The following is a 24960-nucleotide window of genomic DNA, read 5'->3' as shown; positions in this document are numbered from 1 at the left end:
AGAGGCACAGAATCCACGCTGCTTGAAGTCCAGTGTAAAGTTTCCACAGTCAGTGATGGTTTGGGGTGCCATGTCATCTGCTGGTGTTGGTCCACTGTGTTTTCTGAGGTCCAAGGTCAACGCAGCCGTCTACCAGGAAGTTTTAGAGCACCTCATGCTTCCTGCTGCTGACCAACTTTATGGAGATGCAGATTTCATTTTCCAACAGGACTTGGCACCTGCACACAGTGCCAAAGCTACCAGTACCTGGTTTAAGGACCATGGTATCCCTGTTCTTAATTGGCCAGCAAACTCGCTTGACCTTAACCCTACAGACAATCTATGTGGTATTGTGAAGAGGAAGATGCGATACGCCAGACCCAACAATGCAGAAGAGCTGAAGGCCACTATCAGAGCAACCTGGGCTCTCATAACACCTGAGCCGTGCCACAGACTGATCGACTCCATGCCACGCCACATTGCTGCAGTAATTCAGGAAAAAGGAGCCTCAACTAAGTATTGAGTTCTGTACATGCTCATACTTTTCAGTTGGCCAACATTTCTAAAAATCCTTTTTTTGTATTGGTCTTAAGTAATATTCTAATTTTCAGAGATACTGAATTTGGGATTTTCATTAGTTGTCAGTTTTAATCACAATTAAATGAAATAAACATTTGAAATATATCAGTCTCTGTGTAATGAATGAATATAATATCCAAGTTTCACTTTTTGAATGGAATTACTGAAATAAATCAACTTTTTGATGATATTCTAATTATATGACCAGCACCTGTACAGGTGAGCCAACCAACGTCACCCCATGACCAATCGAACCAATGCCACACAATGGTCTAAAAAAAGAAAGAAAGAAAGAAAGAAAGAAAACAAAAAAAAAGAAAAATAAAACGCGCTGCACAGGGGAGATGCCCACCTGCGCCAACCACCAAAAATAGGTTTTTGAGTAAAGTGACAAAAAGTTACATAATTTTACATTTTTTGACAAGAAAATCCTTTGAGCAAATATGCAGATGAATGAAGACATTTAAATGGTGAAGAACTGTTTTTGAGATAATAGCAAAAATGTAAAGTTGCTTGTTGTAGTGGCACCATGAGGTTAATGAGTGCCATTTTATTTGCCTGAGTAGGTGGAATTTGCAACCCACCTGTTTCGTCTGGCAGTTTTTGCTGCACGAACAGTTTTAGAGGAGAAAAAGAAGAGGAAAGAAATATTAATAATAATAATAATAATAATAATCATAATGAGAATAAATATAGCCAGAGGGAACAGCTATTCAGACTTTAGGTCATTTTGGTCCATTTTTAGGAATTTAAAATACAATTTAAATTCATAAATAAAAAACACATTTGGAGTATGATTTCACAGCTCTACACTTAAAAATGTAGCTAGACAACAAACAAATAAATAAATAAACGACATGACCTGCGCTTCTTGATGACGTGAGAAGAGACAGTAAGGGGATTTCTGTAAACGGCTTGTGGCAGCCTCCCTCCCTAAGAGGATTGCTAAACTATTGATTTCTGTCTCGTTTGCTGTCGCCTTGTCGGTGTAGTGTCCCAGCTGAACAGCCCAGCAGTTTCCTTCCACTGTAACCAGAAACTCGGACAGGAGAGGGGGCAGAAAGAGCTGAAAGATGAGCACGGGCGCGGGCATCGACTACAGCGTCTGGGATCACATCTACGTGTCAGACGATGAGGATGTGACCAGCCCGTACGTCGACACCTCCAGCTTGTTCAGAATGAGACATCGGGTCAGCAGTGAAACTTGTAGTAGCTGTGGAGTTTGGAGTGCTATACCTGGTTAGTTTTACCAGTAGAAGTGATTTAGTAACAAACCGATAAACAGAGGATACGATACACAGAGATATAGTTGATCAGGTGTTGCACAGAAATCTGTGACCCTTCAGATTCTGTGACGTTAATAAATGAGCTAACCTTACTAGCTAAAGACTAGCAATCAAACTTTATTTGTGTAGGGCGGGTTTAAAACAAAAGTTACAAATGGCTTTACATGAAGAGGAAACAGGCAGAATTAAATATGCAACTTACAAAGGTATAAACATCAAGACAAAGCCAAAGAAAACACTAGAAAAAATGGCCACGGTTTCTGTCACAGCTATAAATTCGTTATAATTTATAGCTGTGACACTGACATCGTGATCATTTATCGCATCACAATGTGTGACCCAATCTAAACAAATTATGTAAGCACCATTTTTTGGTAGCAGCTAACAAAATACAAAATGTGACAAATATTTCTGCAATGTTACAGGCTGAAAATCCCATCACTTACCAGCCTTTTCCAGGGCTTACTGCATCTCATGGACATATCTGTCTTTCTCCATCCACTAATGAAGACCATGAGATGCAGATGCAACGTTATAAAGTTAAGTTATTAATATTAGGAAAAAAAATCATCATCAGATTTTTAAAAAAATCTGAAATGTCAATATCGGTGTCAAAAGTCAAGTATTAGTCTGGCTTCAGAAATAATGTTGACAGCATTTGCATAGCTCTTTCAAGGTTACTGTCGATCAGTGATTCACAATCCTTTTGGCTTGTGAAGTGAACCCTTAACTATTGTCAACCATCAAAAATAATAACATTTATATTTAGTTTATTTCTTCTGTGAAAGTCAAGTCAGGTTTATTTTAAGTGTAAAACCACCAACAACATGGTCGTAGTACACTTTTCTACACAGAAAAAACAGAGACACAGAGTTGTTAACTGTCTCACAACCCCACAGAATTATCTTGTAACCCCATGGGGGGGTCCCAGGGGGGGTCCCAACCCAGTGGTTAGGAACCACTGCCTTAGATACACATCACAATTTACTTGACATAAATAAATAAATTGGGAAACTCGTGTGGCTGCTCCTAACGGCATTGCTCAAGCTCAGTTTGTATGGCTCTGGTTCTGTCTAACTAATAAGCTTAGCTGGAGCCTTGCTGTCACATGACTAGTTAAGTGAAAGGTCTTGTAGTCTCCAGCATCCTCCTGGTTTCACTTCTGCACTTTTATTCCAGCATTTCTTAAATCTGATAGAAAATCAAAGCTCTCCCAGCTGTGGGACAGTTAAATGGCTGGTTCGGGCTGATATGTTGTGGGCTAGTACACTGCAGCATGAGGTTCAGGTTAAGATAACCAAATGAGGCTGAACAAGTCATTATGATCCATCCCACTAATGTATTTCACTGCACAGCAGTACAAAGATATTTGAGATCCTTTTCCCACATCAAACACTCGTTCACTAGTGTTTTAGCATAGTCCTAATTTTGCAAAATGTAGCTCCAAGGTAATTAGTTTTGTTTTGTGTGCACTTTGTCTTTCTGTCATGAACACTTTTCTCATTTCACTTTTGTGCAACTTCTCCCCACCTGATTTCCTTCATCTTGTGTTTCTTTTTCATTTATCTCTTTACTCTCATCCACTGTGGACTGCTGTAACAGGCCCGGCTGGAGAGAATGGCTGAGTTTCAGCACAGTGGGGAAGACTTGGAGAATAACTTTGCAGAATGCAAGAGGCTATTAGAGAAAGCACAGGGGCGACTTAAAGAGCTAGAAGAAGAAGGAAGGAATGAGGAAGAGGAGGCTGAGCTGAAGAAAGTCCAGGCTGAGGTAAGAAAACTTAAGAAGGATGAAAAGTTGTTTGGGAAAATGATCGAGGAACACCGGCGAGAAGAAAAGAAGCTGCCGTGGAATGTTGACACTATCAGCAAAGAAGGTTTCAGCAAGGTAAGCCATGGCAGCGAGGTCACAAGATTTGCAAGATTTTGCCTGACATGTTAGTAACCTTATTTATCTGTTTTCTTTATCTTGTTTTCTAGAGTGTACTCAACATCAAGGCTGTAACAAAAGAGAAGGAAAAGATTGAGAAGCATAAGACCTTTGTGGAGACGTATGGGAAGGAAATCAAACACTTTGGTATGCTTTACTCTTAATGTGACTGAGCGTGTTTGTTGTCTTTTCCTTCCTGCTCACATTATGGCTTTCGTCCGAAATGACCCCTCCCTTTCTGTGTTGTACTATTTTCAGCCCTATGGTTCAGCCCCACAGACACAAACATTTTATGTTGTATTGATAAGGGTTGTTCAAACCACTTTATTTTAACCAAACACCAAACATCTCTTGGGATGTGTGCAAAATACTTTACTAATTCACTGTTCCTAACTGATTATATAGAGAGACTTCTATGCCAATTGGGTCAAATGGCAAAAAACCCAAAACATTTTGGACATTGCTCAGGCCATTCCAGTTATTCAGACTGCTCACTTATCACTTATTTCTGTGTTCAGTGTACATAGTGGTAGTTACTGTAGCTCTTGGTTTATGTGCATAGATTGTACAATACTTATTACGTTGAAGTCTATTATATACTGAAGGGTTTGGAAACACGCTATATAGTGAATAGCAAACCCACAGATTTATGGATAAAATTGTGAGAACGTCAGGGTTCAAGTGGTTTCAACATGTTTATTGTTAATTTGTGTGTCACATCGTTTCTTCAAGTCGGGTCTTATTTTCAATATTCTCAATAATTCTTTGAGAAACACACTGATGAGGTATCACTTTGCAAGTCTGGTAGCTTCAAATAAAATCATTGTGCTAATGTTTTTAGCATTACTCCAGTGATTTAGTATTGAACTTCCAAAATGACTCAAAAGAGGCAATAAAAAATAATGGTCAAAATCAAAGCAGCAGAAACATCATCGTCAATCGTCAAAACACACAATCATCATTTTTATTGTTAGTCAAGCAACACTGTTGTCATGACTTAAGCCACTTGAACGCATGAAGTATATTTGACCACCCATGTCGAAAACACAACCTCTGGAGCTCAATTTTAATGTAACATTATGCTGGATGTGCTTGTGCGTGCACCAGGTTTGTTGCGGCGTTGGGATGATAGTCAGAAGTATCTGTCGGACAACCCACATCTGGTGTGCGATGAGACGGCCAATTGCCTTGTTGCCGTCTGTATTGACTTTGAGATAGACGAGGTGAGTGCTGTAAGAAAAGTGCGTTTGTATGTTCTGGGTAAAGGAAAAGCAACTAATTCAGCCAGGTAAAGCCTTGTAAATTCTCCGTACTTTGTAGAAACATGCACTAATGGAGCAGGTGGCCCACCAGGCCATCGTCATGCAGTTCATCTTGGATTTGGCACGGACGCTTAAGGTCGACCCAAGAGGCTGCTTCAGACAATTCTTTTCAAAGATCAAGGTCTGTAGTAAGCTAATTGTACTCTCCCGCATCTCTGTCTGTGAAGTCACTTTCCATGAGGAAATGTTGTTGGCATATTTGTAGGAATTTTGCCATTTAAAGGTTCATGTGTCAGATTGCAGACAAGACTTACCAAGACGCGTTCGACCGTGAGCTGGAGTTGCTGAAGGGGCGGGTCCGCAGCTGTGCTCAGATTCGTATGGACAGCGCCATGAAAGAGCTAGAGGAAGAAGAGAGGCAGAAGAGACTGGGCCCAGGTGGTTTAGACCCTGTAGAGGTCTATGAGTCACTGCCAAAGGTAAACCATTCACACACGGTGGGACAAACTGATGGATGAAAGTAACAGCGTGGCACAACAAAATAGGTGTGAACAAGAACGTTGACACACAGTCGTTTTGAAGAGAGACCCTTGAAATAACTAAATCTTGATTCATTAGTTGTAATGCATTTATTTACAAGAAGACACAAACAATAAAGGTTGCGTTGTAGACAGTGTTTCACAAAGTATGTAATGCTTGTCCTGAGCTAGGTAATATTAAATTGTCTGATTTTTAAAAGGAGTTTGGTGACCTCATCTTTTTCTATGAGAAAGAAATGTATCAGTGTTTACTCTAGTTGTCTATAGTAAAAGTAACATCAATCATGATTATTATATAACCTAATTCAATTAAGGGTCTTTTAAATAACACAACCAATACAAAGTGTCTGGATAAGATCCAACAAGGTCTGCAGTAGTCTAAACTTATTTTTTTCCTAATAATTAACATTTCATGTTTAAAAAATAGGAGGTTTCCACAATGTAAGCTAGGACGTTCACTATAAATGTTATGTCAGAGATGAAATATAACCTACACTGCAACTAAGAAAGTGTGTGTTGGCTACTCTACATCCCTTGAGGCTATGAGAGCAAACAGCTGGCCTGTTAGAGTATCTCCCATTTCATCCAGTTTACACACCACATCAGTGATTACCTTGTTTTGCTGTAGCAACAGAAGTTACAAGCCAGAAAATCAATACTGCCCATACAAGCTAGCATTAGCCACATGGCTTTGAGTTATTGTGTTCATTTTTTTTATGTATGAGAGTACAAAACTTTGTTTACAGTATCGTTTTATATGGTATGTTGTTTATACTGAGAAGGAGAAGGAACACATTGAGATCCATTCAAATCTACCTTCTTTCCCACTTATATTTTTATATTCTGTTTTTATTTTTTTTACTGTGGCTACTAAAAGCTATTTAAAAAGGCCTTTCTACCTTGATTCTTGTGTAGTTTGTGCAAGAGACTGCATTTTTTCACAGATTTCAAAGCTGCTGTTTGTAGTTTTTGAAATAGTGTTTGTACAATCTGTTGATATGAACCGTGTTGCTATTTGGATAATCAGAGAAGTCAATACAGAGTTCAGCAGAATGGACTCCACCAGTCAGTCAGCAGCTCTCTATGCAAGGTAAATAGCATCATTTGTATAAGCATTCAACCAAACTTCTTGGCAAAAATTAATTTTTTTATAAAAAGCCTAAACTTGTTATAATTTGATAAGTTTGTGTATTAAAAAATAAACTTTATGAAATTATGGACACAGTCAACGGTGCATGTTAAAGTGTTAAAGTTTCCTCATTGGCTCACTCACTTCCCTACTGTTGGTTCACATTAATACTTTGGCTTTTTTTTGTTTTATAGGAAATACAGAAGAGCTTTGATGAGAAGAACATTCAAATGTTGCAAATAGCTATCAACAAACTGGACCCGGAGGTAAGTTGTTTGTAACTGAGCCTCAAAGTAAAATAGTAATTACCAAAAAAATAAAAGCAACAACAAACAAAGCCAGACGGTGACCAAATTGTATCTGTTTGTTAGTTCATTCATTCTGTCTTGAACTGGCATCACCGTGTTTCCCTTTATAGGAAGGAAAATACCACCTGAGGAGGTGTATTGACTCTGGACTGTGGGTCCCTGACTCAGGAGAGGGTGATGATGATGATAAAGAAGAGGACGAGGAAGAGGAAGAAGATTAAAAAGAAAAGGACTTTAAGTTAACATTCCTTGTTAATGAGTCCAACACTGTGCAAGTAATGCTCCATACATGCAACATAATGACGTACATATTTAATAACCATATGGACCATACCATCATATGATTTACTGGATTAGCATACAAAAACTCCTTTACAGCCTCTCTAAATTTTAAGCTACTTTGTGCAACCAAGTATAGTCAAAAATGTAAAACTACAGAGTAAGGTTTCTTCTAGGCATGCCTCAGTTTTTATATTGCAGACACTTCGCCACGAATTGATGTGGAATCAGCTGATTTTCTATGAATCACCAGTTTACTCATGTGTATTAATCATCCTAAAAGAATGCTCTCACATAAGAGACCTTGCAAAAGACACCACACCCTCTGATGTCACCCTCCATGTTATTTTTGATGACGGCATCTTTACTCCTACATAATAATACTCATTTAGGTTTAAATTTCAGTTACTCACTGCATATTTAAATTCCATCACAGCTGGCCTCTGTGTCCTTACATTTGAAATCGTTCACACACCGTTTAAAAGTACCAAACAACATCACAGGTGTCACGTACATTACCAGTGATGATGGTTTCATGAGAGTAACACAGCTACTGACTGGATGAGGAACAGTTGCCAAGATCTGGTTCTGAGACATTGGCTTACACTTCTGACATATAAAAATCATTAACATTTTGTATTTGAAGTTTAGTGTCTCATCACAGGCATCTACTAGTTACATATCAAACAATCTGCCTGCTTGACTGTATTTGTTACTGTGGTAAACAGCGCCACCTCAAGTCTGTTTAGGGACACAGCCCGTCAGAAGCCTCTAAAGTGAGGTAAGGACATAGATTGGTAAACACAGATCCATCTATTTACCTCTCTTATCATTAGTGAATTTTATATATTTTATCAGCTTATATCAGTTAGCCTCATATTGAGTGGAGCATTCCCAAGCAAAGTGTGCTCAACATTCAAAGTGTTAAGACTGTCATTTGTGTCCAGTGCAGTCTTTTGCTAAGACTGCCAAAGGTGTTGACTCAACTATAAAGTGAAATATTTTCTATTGTTGTTTTGAGGACGTATCCTCGGCATGGTACAAACTACTGCTGGTACTTACTTATTGCAGATATGAACAATCAGTGTGTATGTTATCTCAGTTTTATCTCCTCCAGTACTGGAGGAGCTATAGTAGGAACCCACCACATCTCAGAGTAAACATGTCAAGATTCTGTTAAGTTGGATTAAATTGTAATTACAAAGCCCAAGCTAGCTTTGCAAATATGGGTATTTATTGATTAAGGTTGCAAGTAATGATTATTTCCATCACTGATTAATCCGTGAATTATTCTCTTTATTAATCAGTTAAACGTTAAAGGTCTGTTTGCAGTGTTATAAAACATTTTTGAGAAGCTAGAAGAATGATCGACATTTCTGCATGAAAACCAAAATAACTAATTGAAAACCTTAATAGTTGCTGATTCATCTTCTGCAGATTGACAATCAATTAGGTGAGCAGTTGTTTCCAAAGTCAATTTAAAGATGATGTAAAGAGTGTGTCCAAGTTCTGCTCTGTAATGTAGGAGTTGTCACAGTACTTGTCTAGGGGTTTTACAAGCAATATGTGTTTTATTTTGTATTTACCTTTGAAGTTGTGAGACTGTTTGTTTTTACGTTGTGTTGTGGAACTTACAATAAATCAGGCTTAATTTGTTTGTGTTGAATTGATTAAGTTTTCCACTGGTTGCTGTGAATCCTGACTCATTTTCTGCCATACTTTCTCTCTCACTTGCATAATTAATTGCTAGGTCTCTCTTCCTCTCTCTCCTTCATAATTAATTGGTGGGTTTGATTTAGTGGCCTGTGCAGGATTTTTTTTTGAGGCAAAGCTTCTTTGTGCAGTCACTTTTGTAAATAGAAAACAATCAGCGCAGGCCTGGGGCATAAATCAAATCTAGATAATTCCTATAAAAGCTGATGGGAGAGAAACAGAATAGCGTCATAGCTTCATGCAGAACTGCTTGGGTGTGTTTATATCAATGCAGTCTCTTGCAACATCTCTTGATGTGTGAATGTTAAAGTAATTGTGAAAAAGCATTGAACTGGCAAAAGTCAGCGCAGGTTTTGTGTCTGAATGTAACTGTGATCATCAGAGGTTTTTCTAATGACATTTTGTGTACTATCACAGTGTCTGTCTTGTGGAACAATTACAAGCTCAGTCAGTGGACTGAAAATTAATCTGCAACTATTTTGATAATCGTTTTATGTCCGTCCTCAGACACAAATGCCAGATATTCTCAGGATTTACTGAGAATAACTTTGTGTTTGGGACTGTTAGGTCAGATAAAACAAGCAATTTGAAGACATAATCTTGGGCTCTGAGAATATATGATGGGCATTTTTGGTGATCGGGTAGTGGATAAGAGACATGCCTTTGGTGTGAGAGACCCAGGTTCAATTCCCACTACACATCCACCAATGTGTCCCTGAGCAAGACACTTAACCCCTTTGCTCCAGTGGTGTGCAACCTCTGACATATATACAGCAATTGTAAGTCACTTTGGATAAAAGCGTCAGCTAAATGTAAATGTAAAATAGACTTTTTCTGACACCAAAAGAGGAACGACTTAAATGAGAAAACTATCCCCTGTTTGATCGATTTAAAATTAATCTTTGGTTGCAGCCTTAGTGTCTTGTTTGTCATAAATTCACAATGTGCTGCTTAAACATTAAACCTTATTGCTGTTTGTTTTCCAGCTCTGGGAAGCTCCAAGCTCCAAGGAAGTATTCCAAGCTGTTCAAGATAAAAACAAGAGCAGCATCATTCCTGTTTTGGAGATGAAAATAGATCCTTGAATGAATGTAAGGGCATGGGGAGAAAAAACGACAGTGAGTACCAGAAACATGAATCCATATTGTGATTCGTTATGTGTATAATGGAGAGAAAGCACGCCTGACTGTTGAAGCAGAGAATCGGTGTGCGGCTGCTAATAAGAGGAATGGGAGAGAGGAGGAGCGGAGGCTGTTGTATGGGATTAATGGACACACTGTGTCTGGGCGGGAGGAGGGAGGGGAGGGGGAGATGGGCTTCTCCACGGAGGCTGTGGTGGTGGTGGTGGTGGTGGTGGGGGGTGGCTTGGGGGAGACCACTGTGGCAGGGGAGAGGGAGAGGAGAGGCAGGGAGGACGGAAGGCTGGTGAAGCAGCGGATATTCATGAAGACGGCAAGTGTTTTTTTTTTCTTTCTTGCCGTGGTGACACACTGCTAGTCTGCAGAGAGACATAGGGAGCTATGAAGGAGACAAGTGAAAGCAAGAAGACGAGGCCCAGCCGATCTTTTCATTGATCTTGAGGCGATCAAGGTGAGTGTGTTTTTATTCTTACATGCTGCAGCCTTACTCTGTGTGTGTGAATGTGTGTATGTGTGTCTATCTGACACATATCTTGCAGTGTGTGTGCAGACAGGCACGATAACAGGGCTGTCCTCATGTATGCATGGTTTCAGTGTGCATATATATATTTATATTTGGGTGTTTTGTAGCAGAAGACCAGGCTGGTAGTTGAGCTGCATATTGATGCATTGCTGCTTGGTTTTATAAGCTCCTTTATCTGTAGTGGTACTGGTGGCAGCCATGGTGTGTGTATGTGCTTAAATTTCTCCTTGTCTCTCTCCATATATATGTCACTGTGTCACAATGCATTTGTTGATTTCTCCACAAAGACACCTTTTTTTTAACTCAGTGAATCTGTGCAGCCTCTGGTGTGAGTATTTTCATTGAGTGGGTGTGTTCTTGATGACCCCTGGTAAAAGTCGTTTCAACCACTATCTGTCTGTGTACCAGCTCAGTCAGAAACACTGGTATACTGAATCTGTTCTATCCGATAGAATTAGGTCATCTCGGACTGCTCAGAGTAATTATATAACATCACAGAGCTTTGGTGTTGCAGTATCTGCTCAGAATTAGCCACACTGTAGGTACAGCTCCTGCAAAGCCAGGACAGCCAAAATATTTTGTTAGGACTGCACCCTTTATTAGTTGACCAATCATTTGTGTGGATATTAGTCAACAAATTGGGAATTTTATTAGTAATTCATTGTTTTGTTTTTTTTCCTGTGCGTGTATTGTTGAAAACAATACGCATTTGTTCCCAAATATTCCCAAGCTGGTTTACATTACTAAAAGAATACTGTATATATGGGAAAATTATTTTCTCATATGATGCATTAAATAAATGAATTAAATCAAAGTAGGAGAGAAAGTTGAGGAAAGAAAGATGACTCAAAAAGAGAAAATTAGCTGACTGGCTGTTTTTGAATTCTTGCTCGTACTGATTCTTCATTTGTTTTTGCACAGGGAAGCCGCACCGAAGAGGACACACTTAGACAGATTCGAGGATGGATCCTGGCATATCAAACCTGGGATTTTAACATCTGGACTTGACATCTTCTCGCTTTGCAGAGTTTGGATCCAACTGACCAATCAGACAGTGAAAAACTGATCTGAGATAGGAGAGATGTACAAATTATGGATTATTAATTGTTAGAAAACTGCATTCATGCGGGATCGGGTTTACAGCTGGGAAATGTCATGTGAACAATACTCCAAGTTGGATTAACTGTTTAGAAAACTTGGGAAAAGATTTTCTTCAGGAGTGACATCATGAACTCTGACCGGGACATCCCATTGGCTTGTCTGGCCAAGACATGCTGACCAGAAACTCATAGTTTACACTAAAATGGAATTAGAAGTTTCTCTTTTTTAAAAGTTTTTCTTCCTTCCACCTTTGCCTTTTGAGAAAACATCAGATCAAAACAAAGGTCATCCAGCTCAGACTGAACGTGGAGCCTCTGAGGGGCACATAAATGCATCTTTAGCATTTACTGGCAGGTTGGAAGCCTGGTTTCAGCCATCTAAACACTGAGGTGTGGACAAGAGTGCGAGCGAGGCGGTTGGCTGGCTGAGTCAGCTCCAATGGGGGCCGGTTGTGACCCGGTCTGACCCCGGTTTGACCTTGCAGTGACCTCTGATCTCTCCGGTCCTGGCTCTCCACCTGCTCTGCTGCCTGGGTTCCGGAACGCTCCGCCCTGGGGCCCAGAACGAGCCAATCAGAATGAAGAAGAGCCGCAGCGTGCTGTCTGTGACGGGAGAAGAGGTGAGAAGGAGAATATAAACAACCAGGGATGTTCTGGAGAAAATCAGCTTACTTCACTTTTCACTGTCACTTGTTTCCATGAGAATAGATAACAGGCAGACTGTCAGACCTAGACTGTGTGTGTTTTCTTGATGACATATAAACCTCGTGACTTTCACACATCCAACGCTCCCTTTGTTCTTGTTTTCAAAGTCTGTGGACACAGAGTCTGAGTGAACATGAGCCTCCACTCTCTTCACCAGTCTGAACCACTCGGTCAGTCATAGTCCTCTATGTAAATGAGCCCCAGCTAAACGAGTGCTCTATGTAAATGAGCTATTTTCTTTTAAAGGTAACGTCTTGGCTGAAGGACGTAATACCATGCATTATTCAAGTGCTCTATTATTGATTATGCTGATCGGGTGTCCATACATTTGTGTGTGTGGTTGTGCGTATTGTATGTGTGTGTGTGTGTGTGTGTGTGTGTGGATTGGAGCATCTTTCCACATCTGGGTCTGGACGACATCAAACGCAGCGTGGAGGCAACACGGCACTGTTGCCTAGCAACTGCTACCATTCCCCCAGTGTTTTGGTGCTACGGTACTGCAGTGCAGATCAGCCTCTAAGAGCTCAGTCTGTGGAGGCCTCATCCCAGACGCACACACATGTAGCCTAACACACACACTCACACATGCATGCAAACACACAAACATTTATAACTTATATGGTCTGTTTATGGTTTTAGTTTTTTCACTCAGCAGAATTTGAATATGGCAAGTCAACATGGTTTGATAGGACCAAGTTCTTTCATTTTTATTACATGCTCTGAATTAGATACACACTACTAATTGTTTTATTTACAAAGAAACAAATGTGTCTCTCTTGCTCCATGTCTCTGTTTCCCTTACCTCCCCTCCCCCGTCTCACAGAGTAATGACATAGATATAACAGGTGCTGGGGAGAAGGCGGAGTCATCTCGCTACAGCCGGTCTTATACATCTGGGGCCACACTAGGGGCTGAACTACGCAGAGGGAGGAGCAGAAGACTCTCGTCTAGTCTTCAGGTATTGAAAGGAAGCATGGGTGCATTAACCTGCTCTGGGCCCTGGGGCAAAAATGAGCATCAACAAACATGTGAGCATAATATTAAAGGACCATCCCGTTGATTTAAAAGCGATTTATTTTCCCTATCATTGCATGGATTCCATTCATTTTGGTACAATATAAAGAATGCTTGAGTTGTTTAATCGATCCCAGTGAACATTAACTTTCATTGTCATTACAAGGAAATGCAGTGGAGACTTTCCAAATCAATTTGTGCATAAAGTGCACAATGCCACAATAATGTAACACTGGGAACATTTAATGGAAACTTGATGTTCACTAAGATAGATTAAAGCTGAAATAATAATATATTCATATTAACAGTAGATCAAATGACTTGGTGTGATGTAAAAGGTGTCCCTTGTGGTGACAAACCCACAGATAATTATCTCGTAGCTCCTCATTGTTTTGCCTGCAACTTCACTGTTTTGTTTTAGCAGCAGCAGGCAGCTGTTTTAAGGGAAATACTGAAACCACTGTTAACTGTCTGCCCAGACCCAAATGGCAAACAAAGTCAGCAAGTAGCTAGTGGAGCATTTAGCAACTTGAGTAATTTATTTTGTATGTGTAAACTATTTGCTAACAAGTTTGCCATGTGTTTGCATTTTGTTTCTGCTATCGCCAAATGGCTAAACACTCACTTATTGCAGGAGTCTCGTTATTTAATGTCATACTGTACTTAAATGAATAGAAACCAATGGAAAAACACATACAAATACAACTCTAAAAATTAACATAAACACACGTGCACAAGTTTTACCTTGTTTTACCTTTACCAGACCAGTGAATACTAGAATTCTGGGGCTCCTGTGTTGTACCAACCTTGAACATTAGAGAGACTGAGTGTTTAAATTGTGCTACACACCTGCAAAGCAACTTGAGAGTAGTACCGTTGACAAACTCTTCCTTCTAATTTTACAGGTGCCCTGCTGGCTCCGCCCTCGAGACCGCACTCGTTCACCAGAGGTGCTGAACAACGTGTCGCGTCCAACAACTCTTCCCCTCCGCATCCCGCCGCGCATCTCCATCACACAACCAGACACTGACAGGTCTACACACAATTTAACTTAAAAAAAAAAAATTCAAACCATTGATTTCTCATTGCAGGTAGCTTTACACCATGTTTCGTTTCTTTCTTCCCTAATCATCAAACCTTTTCTCCTCTCGCTCCAGTTACGAAGCAGAAAATGGCGTGTCACCAGGTCACACCCCGCTGGGTTCGCAGAGTCCAGGCCTCACCATACACACCTCCTTTCCCCAGGGCCAGAGAAGAGAGTCCTTCCTCTACCGTTCTGACTCGGACTACGACATGTCGCCCAAGACGGTCTCGCGTAATTCCTCCCTTGCCAGCGAAGGGTGAGACTCAGGAAACAAGACAAAACGAATGAGTGGGAGGGGGAACAAACATGTATGTTTGTATCCATATGATTCATCATTTTTGCTTCCTCTCTTATTTTTTACTGTCTCTGTCCCTACATCTCTCAGGCACACAGGAGAGGACTTTATTGTCACACCTTTTGCTCAAGTGAGTCTCATTTAATAGATCAATCGTTTGTCAACTGTAAATTATTGATAATTTTACTATACATTATGTAAAAAGGTAAACCATGGGAAGTTACTACACTTGGCCATGTATATTTCTATGACGTTATTCCATATATCCTGTGATACTGTGTGATTATTTAGGTACTGGCCAGTCTGCGATCAGTACGGAGCAACTTCACCATTCTTGCCAACGTCTCCACACCAACAGTCAAGTCAGTACCAACTCATTGTCCTGAAATGTTCCACTTCTGCACATTATGATGGTATGTTGTCATACGTGTAACCAGCCAAAGAGGTAGTTCAGACTTTATATATCAAACTACAACAAAATGCTACTGTCTCAGTCCGCTGCAGCTGCAGAATGGTGGACTTCACATGAAATGCAGATTATTATATTCCCATTTTAAACCTTGTTACACGTCATATTGGAAGAAGCAAAAAGAACAATCCCTTTTTGTTAATAGAAAGCGAGACACATTTCTATGTTATATCTTTTATATTCCCAATGTCCAAATCAATTCAGTACGGCTTTATTTATAACTGTTAGGGCAATTATATAAAGACAATAGAAAGGATAAGAAAGACAAACGTTGTTAATCACAAAACTAATTGGTAATAAATAAATATCAATAAAAATGTTTTTTAAAAATTATCTAAAATGATACACAGAGTTAGGAAGGCCATTGCTGACTTGTTGTTGCTAACTTTGGTCAGTCTGCAGTTTCCGGTAGGTCTAACTAATTGTGGGGTCCTCAGGAGGTCTCCTCTGGGTGGAGTTTGCGTCAGTCCCAGGGCGTCACTGTCAGACCAGCAGTACCAGCAGCTTGCCCTGGAAACACTGGAGGAGCTGGACTGGTGCTTGGACCAGTTGGAGACCATTCAGACACATCGCTCTGTCAGCGAAATGGCCTCCAACAAGGTACGTATTTTTGACAAGTTTTATTTTAGATTTTGCTGAATTTATGTATGTATTTATACTTAATTGACTTGTATTTCTGTCATGCTCGCATTCTTCCACAGTTTAAGAGGATGCTGAACAGAGAGCTGTCCCACCTCTCAGAGATGAGTCGTTCTGGTAACCAGGTGTCTGAATACATTTCCAGCACCTTCATGGGTGAGTGGGACCAGAAGCTGATTTCTGTCCACATCGCATATTTGACCTTTACCAAATAAAAACAATAAATCTGTGTGTGTGTGTGTGTGTGTGTGTGTGTTTGTCCATCAATCTGTAGACAAGCAGAATGAGGTGGAAATCCCGTCTCCCACTCTGAAAGACAAATCTATGAGTCACATCAGTGGAGTAAGGAAACTGTCTCACAGCTCCAGCCTCTCCAGCGCTTCAATGCCTCGCTTTGGTGTTAACACAGACCACGAGGATGAGCTTGCCAAGGTCTCGTCTGTTTGTTTTTCTCTGACTAACATAAAATAAGTGCACAAATCAATCCCTGTTCACTTGTGGACTGTGCTCTGTGAACACTGATTATATATATATTTTTATCTTGTGCGCACAAGATAATAAAGTATCCTCTTTCAGGTGTTCAGGGGCTGTGTAGATTTGAGGCTTTTCTTTTGCATTGTTTTAGTTGTCTCTTCCAGCAGGATGGAGAACGTGTGCACTTTTGTTTTTGTAGTGATTTACTGCAGAGGCTCTTTCAGTGTCACATTGAGACTAGACATGAGAGGTTTCTTCTCAGTGATGCATTTGAAAAAAACATAATAAAATACAATAATATACTAGATTATTACATATTGTTAAATGATTTTAGTGTTTTAGTACTGTAACACTTTCCATTGAACACCAAGCCACTTACAGGCTGATGGGTTCATAGGATTGAATCGTACAACGCTGGAGGTCCATATTTGCATCACATAAAGATGGAATCTTTTGTTATTCCTTATGTCTGCTTTTTTGTGCTTGGCGCCTCATTGTTTAATTCCAACCACTCTTTAGCACCAAATGTTTGGAAAGCCCACGGTAGGATGGAAACTGTCCCTGGTTCTGCATCTTCATTTAGCAGTGCATAAATCAGATGTAACTAAAAATAACAAGACAGCCACGCTGCCAGTACTACAAGGCTGCAGGCACAGCGATGCTTTGAGCTAAATGCTATCATCAACAATTTTTGCCTCATTATGGGGCGAAATGAAAGGTTAATGGATCGCAGTGATTCACTGACATTGCCACCCATTCAGCCACACCTTTAGCGTGGTTAAAACAATTTTTGTGGTCTGTCTTTATCATTCAGAACTGGAGGTAGCAGTCAGTCAAGTAGGTCGCAGATATTCCCGTTACAGTTCTGGACACCATGACACATAGATTAAAGGATCAAGCTTATTCTGAGTGACATAAAGGGAATGTCTGCTGTGTGGTCATTGTACAAAAGGTACCAGACCTCAAGTGACTCAAGCCTTAACCATGCACACATCCGTGCAATATGACCTAACATTTTTATATTGATAAATTGTCACATTTTGCCTTGTCTTCCTTTACTTGTGTTTGATCGGGAATTTATCTCTGTGATTCACATTTATTTTCTTTAAAAGTTATTTAATTGCTTCTTGTTTTCTTGAAAAATTGATTAATCGTTCACTCTAAAATGTCAAAAAACATTTACGAAAGCCCCCGGTGAGGTATTAAAACGGATTCTTCTGTCCTACAAACAGTACAAAGCCCAAAGGTATCCAGTTTACTCTCACAGAAGACTGAGAAATTCATTAATTATATGTTTGATTAGTACATAAGTTTGGTAATTGATCGGTAATGTTGGTAATTATTTGATATATTGGGTTTATTGTCTAGCTTATGTTAAATTTTGATGCACATTTAAATGATGTCTTGGCACCCTCTGAGCACCCTGATAGCACCATCTCTGCTTGTGACCCTTTAAAAATGACATGTAAATGCTTTTATGTTTTTGTATTTAAAAAGTTGATGTGTTTTTGACTCAAAGTCATATTATGGTTGTTTGTGTGTGCGGTGTTTGACCAGGAGTTGGAGGATCTGGACAAGTGGAGTTTTAACATATTCAGAGTAGCAGAATTCTCCAACAACAGACCCCTCAGCTGCATCATGTACACCATCTTCCAGGTAAACAATGTGAATGTGTGTTTTCTGTGGGATCGTCCTCACCTGAAGTGTTTGAGGGTTTGCTGATGTACATGACGTTCTCCCCCGTTGGAGAGTGTGTGTGTGTGTTTGTGTGTGTGTGTGAAGTTCTGGCTCCTCTACTCCCTCCTCAGGAGCGAGAGCTGTTGAAAACATTTCGTATCCCAGTCGACACCTTTGTCACTTACGTGATGACCCTGGAGGACCATTACCATGGAAACGTAGCGTACCACAACAGCCTCCATGCTGCAGATGTCACCCAGTCCACACACGTCCTCCTCTCCACACCTGCTCTTGATGTATGTTGACGTGCAGACTCACACACACACACACACACACACACACACACACACACACACACTCACATACTGGTTGGTGATCAGATGTGGACAGCCTGTAAACAGATTTGGATCAGTGATGGAAAAACTCTCATTATTTTTGTTTTGTTTGACAAAAATACATTTCTTTCATAGAATAAAATTAGGTGCAGCAAAATAAAACTTAATGAAATTATTATCAACCCACAAGTTATGGCTTAGTCCAAGGTGGATCATGAATGGTTAAAAACAACCAATCACATGGAAAAACAACATGACAACAATGTGTGACAATTTATTTATTTGTTTATTTAAACAAATGTACAGAAATGCTTAAATCCTTTGTCTATTTTGTAATGTTATATATCACCTTACCTGACAGTTTTTGTTTGTTTTTTACTGTCAACCTGTGCATCACTAGTGATCCATTGTCCCTGTTCAATAAATAATAAAATAGACAACTTAATGTAAATTTGAGTAACATAATGTAATGTAAATGTAAAATGTAATAATCATTTTTAGAACTATAAATTGTTTTGGTAATACTATTTATTTCAAGGCTGACATAACACTGTCATAACTGTGTCATGAAAACTGGAATATGAATGAAAGTTTTCATGTTTACGACGCTGAAAGTGCTGAAAACATTGTCACTATGATAACACATTATTATATATTTTACCTGAGGTTGAGATAATTAATTTGAGACACTGTAGCAAGAGCATTTGGCAGTGTCAAAACATGATTATATAAAACTGTTTATTCCTCCTGTCCTTTCTTGTCCTCTTGGGACAAAAGACAGAACTGAAAGTGTTGTAATTATAAAGAGTGAAAAGAAAACTGAGCTGCTGATTATGCACCAAAGTCCCTCTGAGAAAGTAAAAACATGATTCAACAACAGAGTGATTTTATTGCAAATTATATTTTTAAAGTCATGATTTTACCCATATTCTTAATATTCTAAATGAACAGACAGATTTTCTATAGATAAAAACTTAAAATAATTGATGGAAATAAGTGTTTGGTGAGTTGTTCTGTTTCCTCTCTCATTTTCTCTGAATTTCGTCTTTCTTCTTCTGCCCTCCTTTTCCCTTTCAGGCTGTCTTTACTGACCTGGAGATCCTCGCCGCCCTGTTTGCTGCAGCGATCCATGATGTAGACCACCCCGGCGTTTCCAATCAGTTCCTCATCAACACCAGTGAGTGCACGCACACACACACACACACACACACACACACACAGACAGCAGGGAAAATATGTCTAGATTTCTGCACAAACTGTGTTTACACCCCCTCCCCTGTCCCTCTTCTCTGTGCTTAGACTCGGAGCTGGCCCTCATGTATAATGATGAGTCAGTTTTGGAGAACCACCACCTCGCTGTGGGCTTCAAGCTTCTGCACCAGGAAAACTGTGACATCTTCCAGAACCTCACCAAGCGACAGCGCCAGAGCCTTCGCAAGCTCGTCATCGATATGGTGAGAACATTGTCTAGCACACCTCACACCACACCAGTTAAATTATAAACTAATACACAAAATCCAATTTAACGTTAGATTTTTTGGAGCAGTTACTTTTGGTTACATTTTCTTTTAGCTGCCAATGCTGACAAATATCAGTATGTATCATTTAATAGTTTTTAGATGTGTCTTATTTATTTGCTATTGACAGATCTCACGTTGTCTTTAAGGTGCCACTTTATGTATTTTATATGATTCTTATTTTTCATTTTTAACTGCAGTTTTATTTATTTATAAAATGATACAATTATTACCAGTTATTTTATTTAATTTTGATCTTTTTTTTATGTTGTTTGTCTACAACTCATTGTTGCTGCCTAGTTTAAATTTAAGTTAAATTCAAAATTAAATCTATCTAATTTGATCTGGTCTGCAGCTTTTTAATTAAAAGTCTTTCCTACTTTATAGCCAGTCAGTTGGATTTCTTGTAAAACAGCAATATATAAATACTTAGTATTAAACATATTCTTTGTCTGGTAGTTACTGTTTTAAACTAAAAGTTAGCCTAAAACCTGTTTTTGTCCCTACTTTCACTTTTATTTGACAGAATAACAGAGATTAGGTTGGATCTTTGTGCTTCTTTTCTAGTTTTGTCTTACTGTCTCTGTCTACAGGTGTTGGCCACAGACATGTCCAAACACATGACCCTACTGGCTGACCTGAAGACCATGGTGGAGACCAAGAAGGTGACGAGCTCTGGCGTGCTGCTCCTGGACCACTATACAGAACGGATACAGGTAACGTGTCCTCTATACATGCCAGTAAAGTGTGTTAAATCACAGCTGTGAAATCTGGATATGTCTACTGTATTCTGTGAATGTACTGTTTTGTATATATACTGTACAATATGTGTGTGTTTTTAGGTGCTGAGGAACATGGTGCACTGTGCAGACCTGAGCAACCCCACCAAGGCGTTGCCGTTATACAGACAGTGGACGGAGAGGATCATGGAGGAGTTCTTTCGACAGGGTGACAAGGAGCGAGAGAGGGGGATAGAGATCAGCGCCATGTGCGACAAACACACTGCTTCTGTGGAGAAGAGTCAGGTAATACTCGATCTCTCTCTCTCTCCCTCTCCCATCTACTTTAAATGTGTCATTGTTAATACAATGATTCCAGAGTAATGAACTGGAAACTGTGTTTGTATATGTGGATATTACACAAACTCTCTGTCAGAACACAGAATGGATAATGAGCAATGGACATGCAACTTCAGAAGCTAAAATAAACATAACAGCCATGAAATAAGAAACTGTTTGGTGAAGCTTAAACCCTTCAGTTTACGGTGAGACTGCCATAAGTGCAAATGGTTATTTTTGAGGTCATTGTTGTCATTTACAAACACTGCAAAGTTTTGTAATGTGGCTGTGTGGTGGAAAATAGCTAATTTCATAACGATAAAAATGACACCATAACGGAAGACTTCATTGGCAAAGAGGAACAGTGGTCACGTATAGATCCTCTCCAGCTCAAACTGAGTGACACGTATAACCAGTAAACAAAATGCAGTTTGTGGCTGAAAATGCCACATCTTCAAAAATTACCATTTGAGTTGAATCAACACCTCTGGCAACCAATAAAACTCTAAACATGTTGAGTATCCCTAAAATATTATTTATCATTCTATAATTATATAAATAGTTTTCTTCATCTTTGTATTAACACGCAGGCCGTAGACAACAACTAATAAGTCAAAGGATCACCAACATTATTATAATTAATTGTGAGAAGGACATGAATATATGTACTAAATGCCATGGCAATCAATCCAATGGTTGTTGAGAGATGAGAGTAGTATTTCATTGTCCACCAACATGAAAAAGCTTCATTTTTTCCTAAGTAATGGAGCCTGGAATAACTTAAGATACATTTCTGGCACTCATCAATATTTTGTTATTGTATTTTGGATGCATGAATAACAAATGCATTCCTGTTTCAGTGTCCAACTGGCAGCGTCTACAGCCATGTCTCGTTTAATATCAATGATGTAAAACAGTGACGTTTTTCCACCTCAAGATTGTGGTCACCGATTCTGTACTTAGTTAAAATTTTGAGATGCTCTGCCAGCTGGATTTCTCTGTACTTTAAAGGAATAGTTGAACATTTTGCGTAATACACTAACTGTCTTTCTTTCTGCGAGTTAGATTGATACCACATTCATGTCTGTACGGTAGACCTTAAGCTGGTACCGGCAGACTAGAAACGAGGGGAAACACCTAGCCTGGCTCTGTCTTAAGTAACAACATCTGAAATACGAAATAAAAAAACCCATGTGTAAAAATTACAATTTGTAAGTCTACAGGTGCGGGACTGTTCCATGGTTCTGCAAAGACTTCCTTGAGTCTTGTTCCTGTGAGGTCCCTGTAAAACTACAAATCTGCCTTTTTACACATGGATGGAATGAACAAACAAGATAATGTGTTAATCAGTGAGCTTTAGAGAAGCTGGCATATTTTGTTACCTTTGGACAGGGCTAAGCGAAGTGAACTGGCTGCAGCCTGTGGCTTCATATTTATAGCAAGAAAGCAAATAAGCATATTTCCTAAAATGTCTGATTTCTTTTTAACATCACCTATTATCGTGGCCTGAGATGTGGTTCTTCTCTTCTAGGTTGGCTTCATCGACTACATTGTCCACCCGCTATGGGAGACGTGGGCTGACCTGGTGCACCCGGACGCCCAGGAGCTGCTGGACACACTAGAGGAGAACAGGGAGTGGTACCTGAACACCATGCCCCAGTCTCCCTCACCTCCCCCGGACAGACACCTGCAGCATGACCGCTTCCAGTTCGAACTCACCCTAGAGGACCTGGAGCACAACAACCACAACCACATACACCTGAGCAACAGCAGCCAGACAGCCATCTGTGATGACAGCATCGAAGACCAAATGCAGGACGGCCGGGCGGAGCTGAAAGGCGAGGAACAGAACTATGAAGAAAATGAGAAAGAAGACGACGAGAATCACAACAGCGAACACAACGGAGTCGGAGATGAAGAGGAGGAGGAGACTACAGAAAGAGAGGGAGAAGATGAAGAGGAGGAGCATGGAGAGGACCAAGTAGAAGAAGAAGGAGGAGGATGTCAGACAGATGAAACAGAAAGAGGAGAGGAAGTGAATGATGCAACGGAGGATGAGGAGACTAAAGAACAGGAGGAAGAGAATGAGCAAAATCAGGATGTTGAACAAGGGCAGGAAGAGGGTAATGAGGAAGGGGAAAATGATGAAGAGGAAGGCGAGGAAGGTGCAGAAAATGAGGGCGGAGAAGGTGAGGAAATGTTGGAAAGTGAAGAAGTAGAAGGGGATTTAGAGGGAGAAAAAGAAGGTGAGGGGGGAGAGGAAATGGAAAATGAGGAGGGCGAAGTGGAGGAAACTGTGGAAAAAGAGGAGGAGGGAGAGATGGAGGAGAAGGAAGAGGAGGAGGCAGCAGAGGATGAGGAAAATGTAGAACAAGAGGAGGGCAAGCAAGAGGAGGAGGAGGATAAAGTTGAGGAGGAGGAGGTAGAAGAAGCAGAAGATGTCAAAGAGGAGAAAGGAGAGCTGGAAGAAGAGGAAGAGGAGGAAGTGCCAACTGAGGATGAAACTGGAAAGGAGGAAGAAGAAGAAGAAGTGGAAGAGGAAAGTTAGTTGGGTGTAAAAACACAACTAACAGAGTTAGCGAGGAATGGTTAAGAAGTAACTGCTTCCTCATGGAAGAGGATATAGAGTTGAAGATGCCCTTCTTTCCTCTGACCACTTAATCATGTGACCCTCTCAGCTGAAGGCCAGTGTATGCTCAACTACAGATGTCTAAAACCTCAGAGAGAAACATTTAAGACGGACAGTACAGCACCGGACCCAAACCTACGCCTTCCCGAACAGCCAGATTGTTGCAACGTCTTGATCAACTGGTAGTATCACCGAATATCTGTACATCCATCACTGCCGTAGGGAATAAACTGGGGATAATAAAAGGGGGGGGGGACCCTTTGTACTCCTGAAAATCTAAAAGAAACCTGAAATACGTACATGCAAATAAGTGCTACCCATTATCTCTCTGTCACTGTCTCGTTTATGAGGAAGATACCACACACACACACACACACACACACACACCGACCAACAACTGTTAAAAGAATGTCAACTTCCTCCGTTCTGTCAGAAAAGAGAAAAAAATAATGCAAAAAGTCTGGAAAGTGTAGTTTGTCGTCTTTTATTTACTACAAAACTTTCCACCTCTGAACAGGACGCCGAGTAGACCTTTGGGCTCTGGTCTAGGAACAGTTTAACCTCCTCACATACTAACCTTAAAGCAACAATGCTGGCTCGCTGAAAGCACTTCTGAATAATATCTGGACTGTTTTGTCAAGGTGCAGACATTTGCAGTCCAGCTCAAAAGGCTGACCTGTGTGTAACATGTCGATGTCGGTTCATGTTTGAAAATAAACCACACCCAGTATTCATCCCATCACGACTGTTTCACCACTCCCAGACTGTGAGTGTGATTCCCGGGTGATTTTGTGCCAAAGTGTCCCACGACCAGCACTGAGCAATTCAGCCTTCCTCCACACAAGGTGGCTACTCGTCCGTGAAGCAATGAACTGTGGGACCAGGGTAACGGGTGTGATGGTCTTCCACAAGTCCCATTTTTAGTTTTGTTTTTGTAAAAATGGTATTTGGCACTTTATCTAACACCCCTGTTACATATATGTACATAATAAACATGTATTTTAATCTGCTGATGTCATAATAAATAGGATCAATGAAGTTGATGGATTGGTGTTTTTAATTGCAGGTCTCTGGCATTCATCATTCTCCCCTGAACAATACTGCAAAAGATTTATCCACCATGATACAGTAAGTAGTACTTTTGGGAACTCTTTATTTTATGGTCTGTAATTTTCTAGGTGGTTTGGAAAGTAGAGCTGAAATATGTTAATTGATTAATCAAATCAAATTAATTGACAACAATTTTGAGAATCGTTACTCGTTTGAATCTTCACTTTTTTTCCTGATTAGTTGTTTTTA

The 24960-nt window shown here is 40.0% G+C and overlaps 2 protein-coding genes across 10 annotated transcripts; both read left to right on the top strand.

Annotated features, from left to right (window-relative positions):
- The first annotated feature begins 1468 nt into the window (after positions 1 to 1468).
- cdc37 (cell division cycle 37 homolog (S. cerevisiae)) lies at positions 1469 to 10232 on the top strand. 6 transcript variants are annotated; one of them, XM_046047332.1, is made up of 9 exons: positions 1469 to 1708; positions 3447 to 3731; positions 3824 to 3920; positions 4881 to 4996; positions 5094 to 5216; positions 5332 to 5514; positions 6602 to 6664; positions 6898 to 6969; positions 7122 to 8945. In XM_046047332.1, exons 2-9 carry the CDS (start codon positions 3462 to 3464, stop codon positions 7230 to 7232), a joined length of 1035 nt encoding a protein of 344 aa, XP_045903288.1. In that variant the 5' UTR covers positions 1469 to 1708; positions 3447 to 3461; the 3' UTR covers positions 7233 to 8945. The 6 variants fall into 6 exon arrangements, with proteins under 6 accessions (XP_045903288.1, XP_045903286.1, XP_045903284.1 ...); XM_046047330.1 differs by having other exon boundaries at positions 1469 to 1748; positions 3447 to 3614; XM_046047328.1 differs by having other exon boundaries at positions 1469 to 1748.
- A 226-nt stretch (positions 10233 to 10458) lies between these two features.
- Positions 10459 to 24676, top strand: LOC123969705 (cAMP-specific 3',5'-cyclic phosphodiesterase 4C-like). Of its 4 annotated transcripts, none has more exons than XM_046047325.1 (17): positions 10459 to 10593; positions 11587 to 12385; positions 13294 to 13428; positions 14390 to 14517; positions 14642 to 14824; positions 14954 to 14993; positions 15155 to 15225; positions 15770 to 15932; positions 16034 to 16127; positions 16246 to 16403; positions 18003 to 18101; positions 18254 to 18418; positions 19535 to 19634; positions 19757 to 19911; positions 20568 to 20690; positions 20817 to 20999; positions 22564 to 24676. In XM_046047325.1, the coding sequence occupies exons 2-17, from the start codon at positions 12344 to 12346 to the stop codon at positions 23578 to 23580; spliced, it is 2856 nt and encodes a 951-aa protein (XP_045903281.1). In that variant the 5' UTR covers positions 10459 to 10593; positions 11587 to 12343; the 3' UTR covers positions 23581 to 24676. The 4 variants fall into 4 exon arrangements, with proteins under 4 accessions (XP_045903281.1, XP_045903279.1, XP_045903283.1 ...); XM_046047323.1 differs by having other exon boundaries at positions 15728 to 15932; XM_046047327.1 differs by lacking the exons at positions 10459 to 10593; positions 11587 to 12385; positions 13294 to 13428; positions 14390 to 14517; positions 14642 to 14824 and having other exon boundaries at positions 14959 to 14993; positions 15735 to 15932.
- The last annotated feature ends 284 nt before the right edge of the window (positions 24677 to 24960 follow it).

The sequence above is a fragment of the Micropterus dolomieu genome, linkage group LG04 (genome assembly GCF_021292245.1).
Source record: "Micropterus dolomieu isolate WLL.071019.BEF.003 ecotype Adirondacks linkage group LG04, ASM2129224v1, whole genome shotgun sequence".
Classification (NCBI taxonomy): Eukaryota; Metazoa; Chordata; class Actinopteri; order Centrarchiformes; family Centrarchidae; genus Micropterus; species Micropterus dolomieu.
This window is presented reverse-complemented; position numbering and strand designations above follow the sequence as displayed.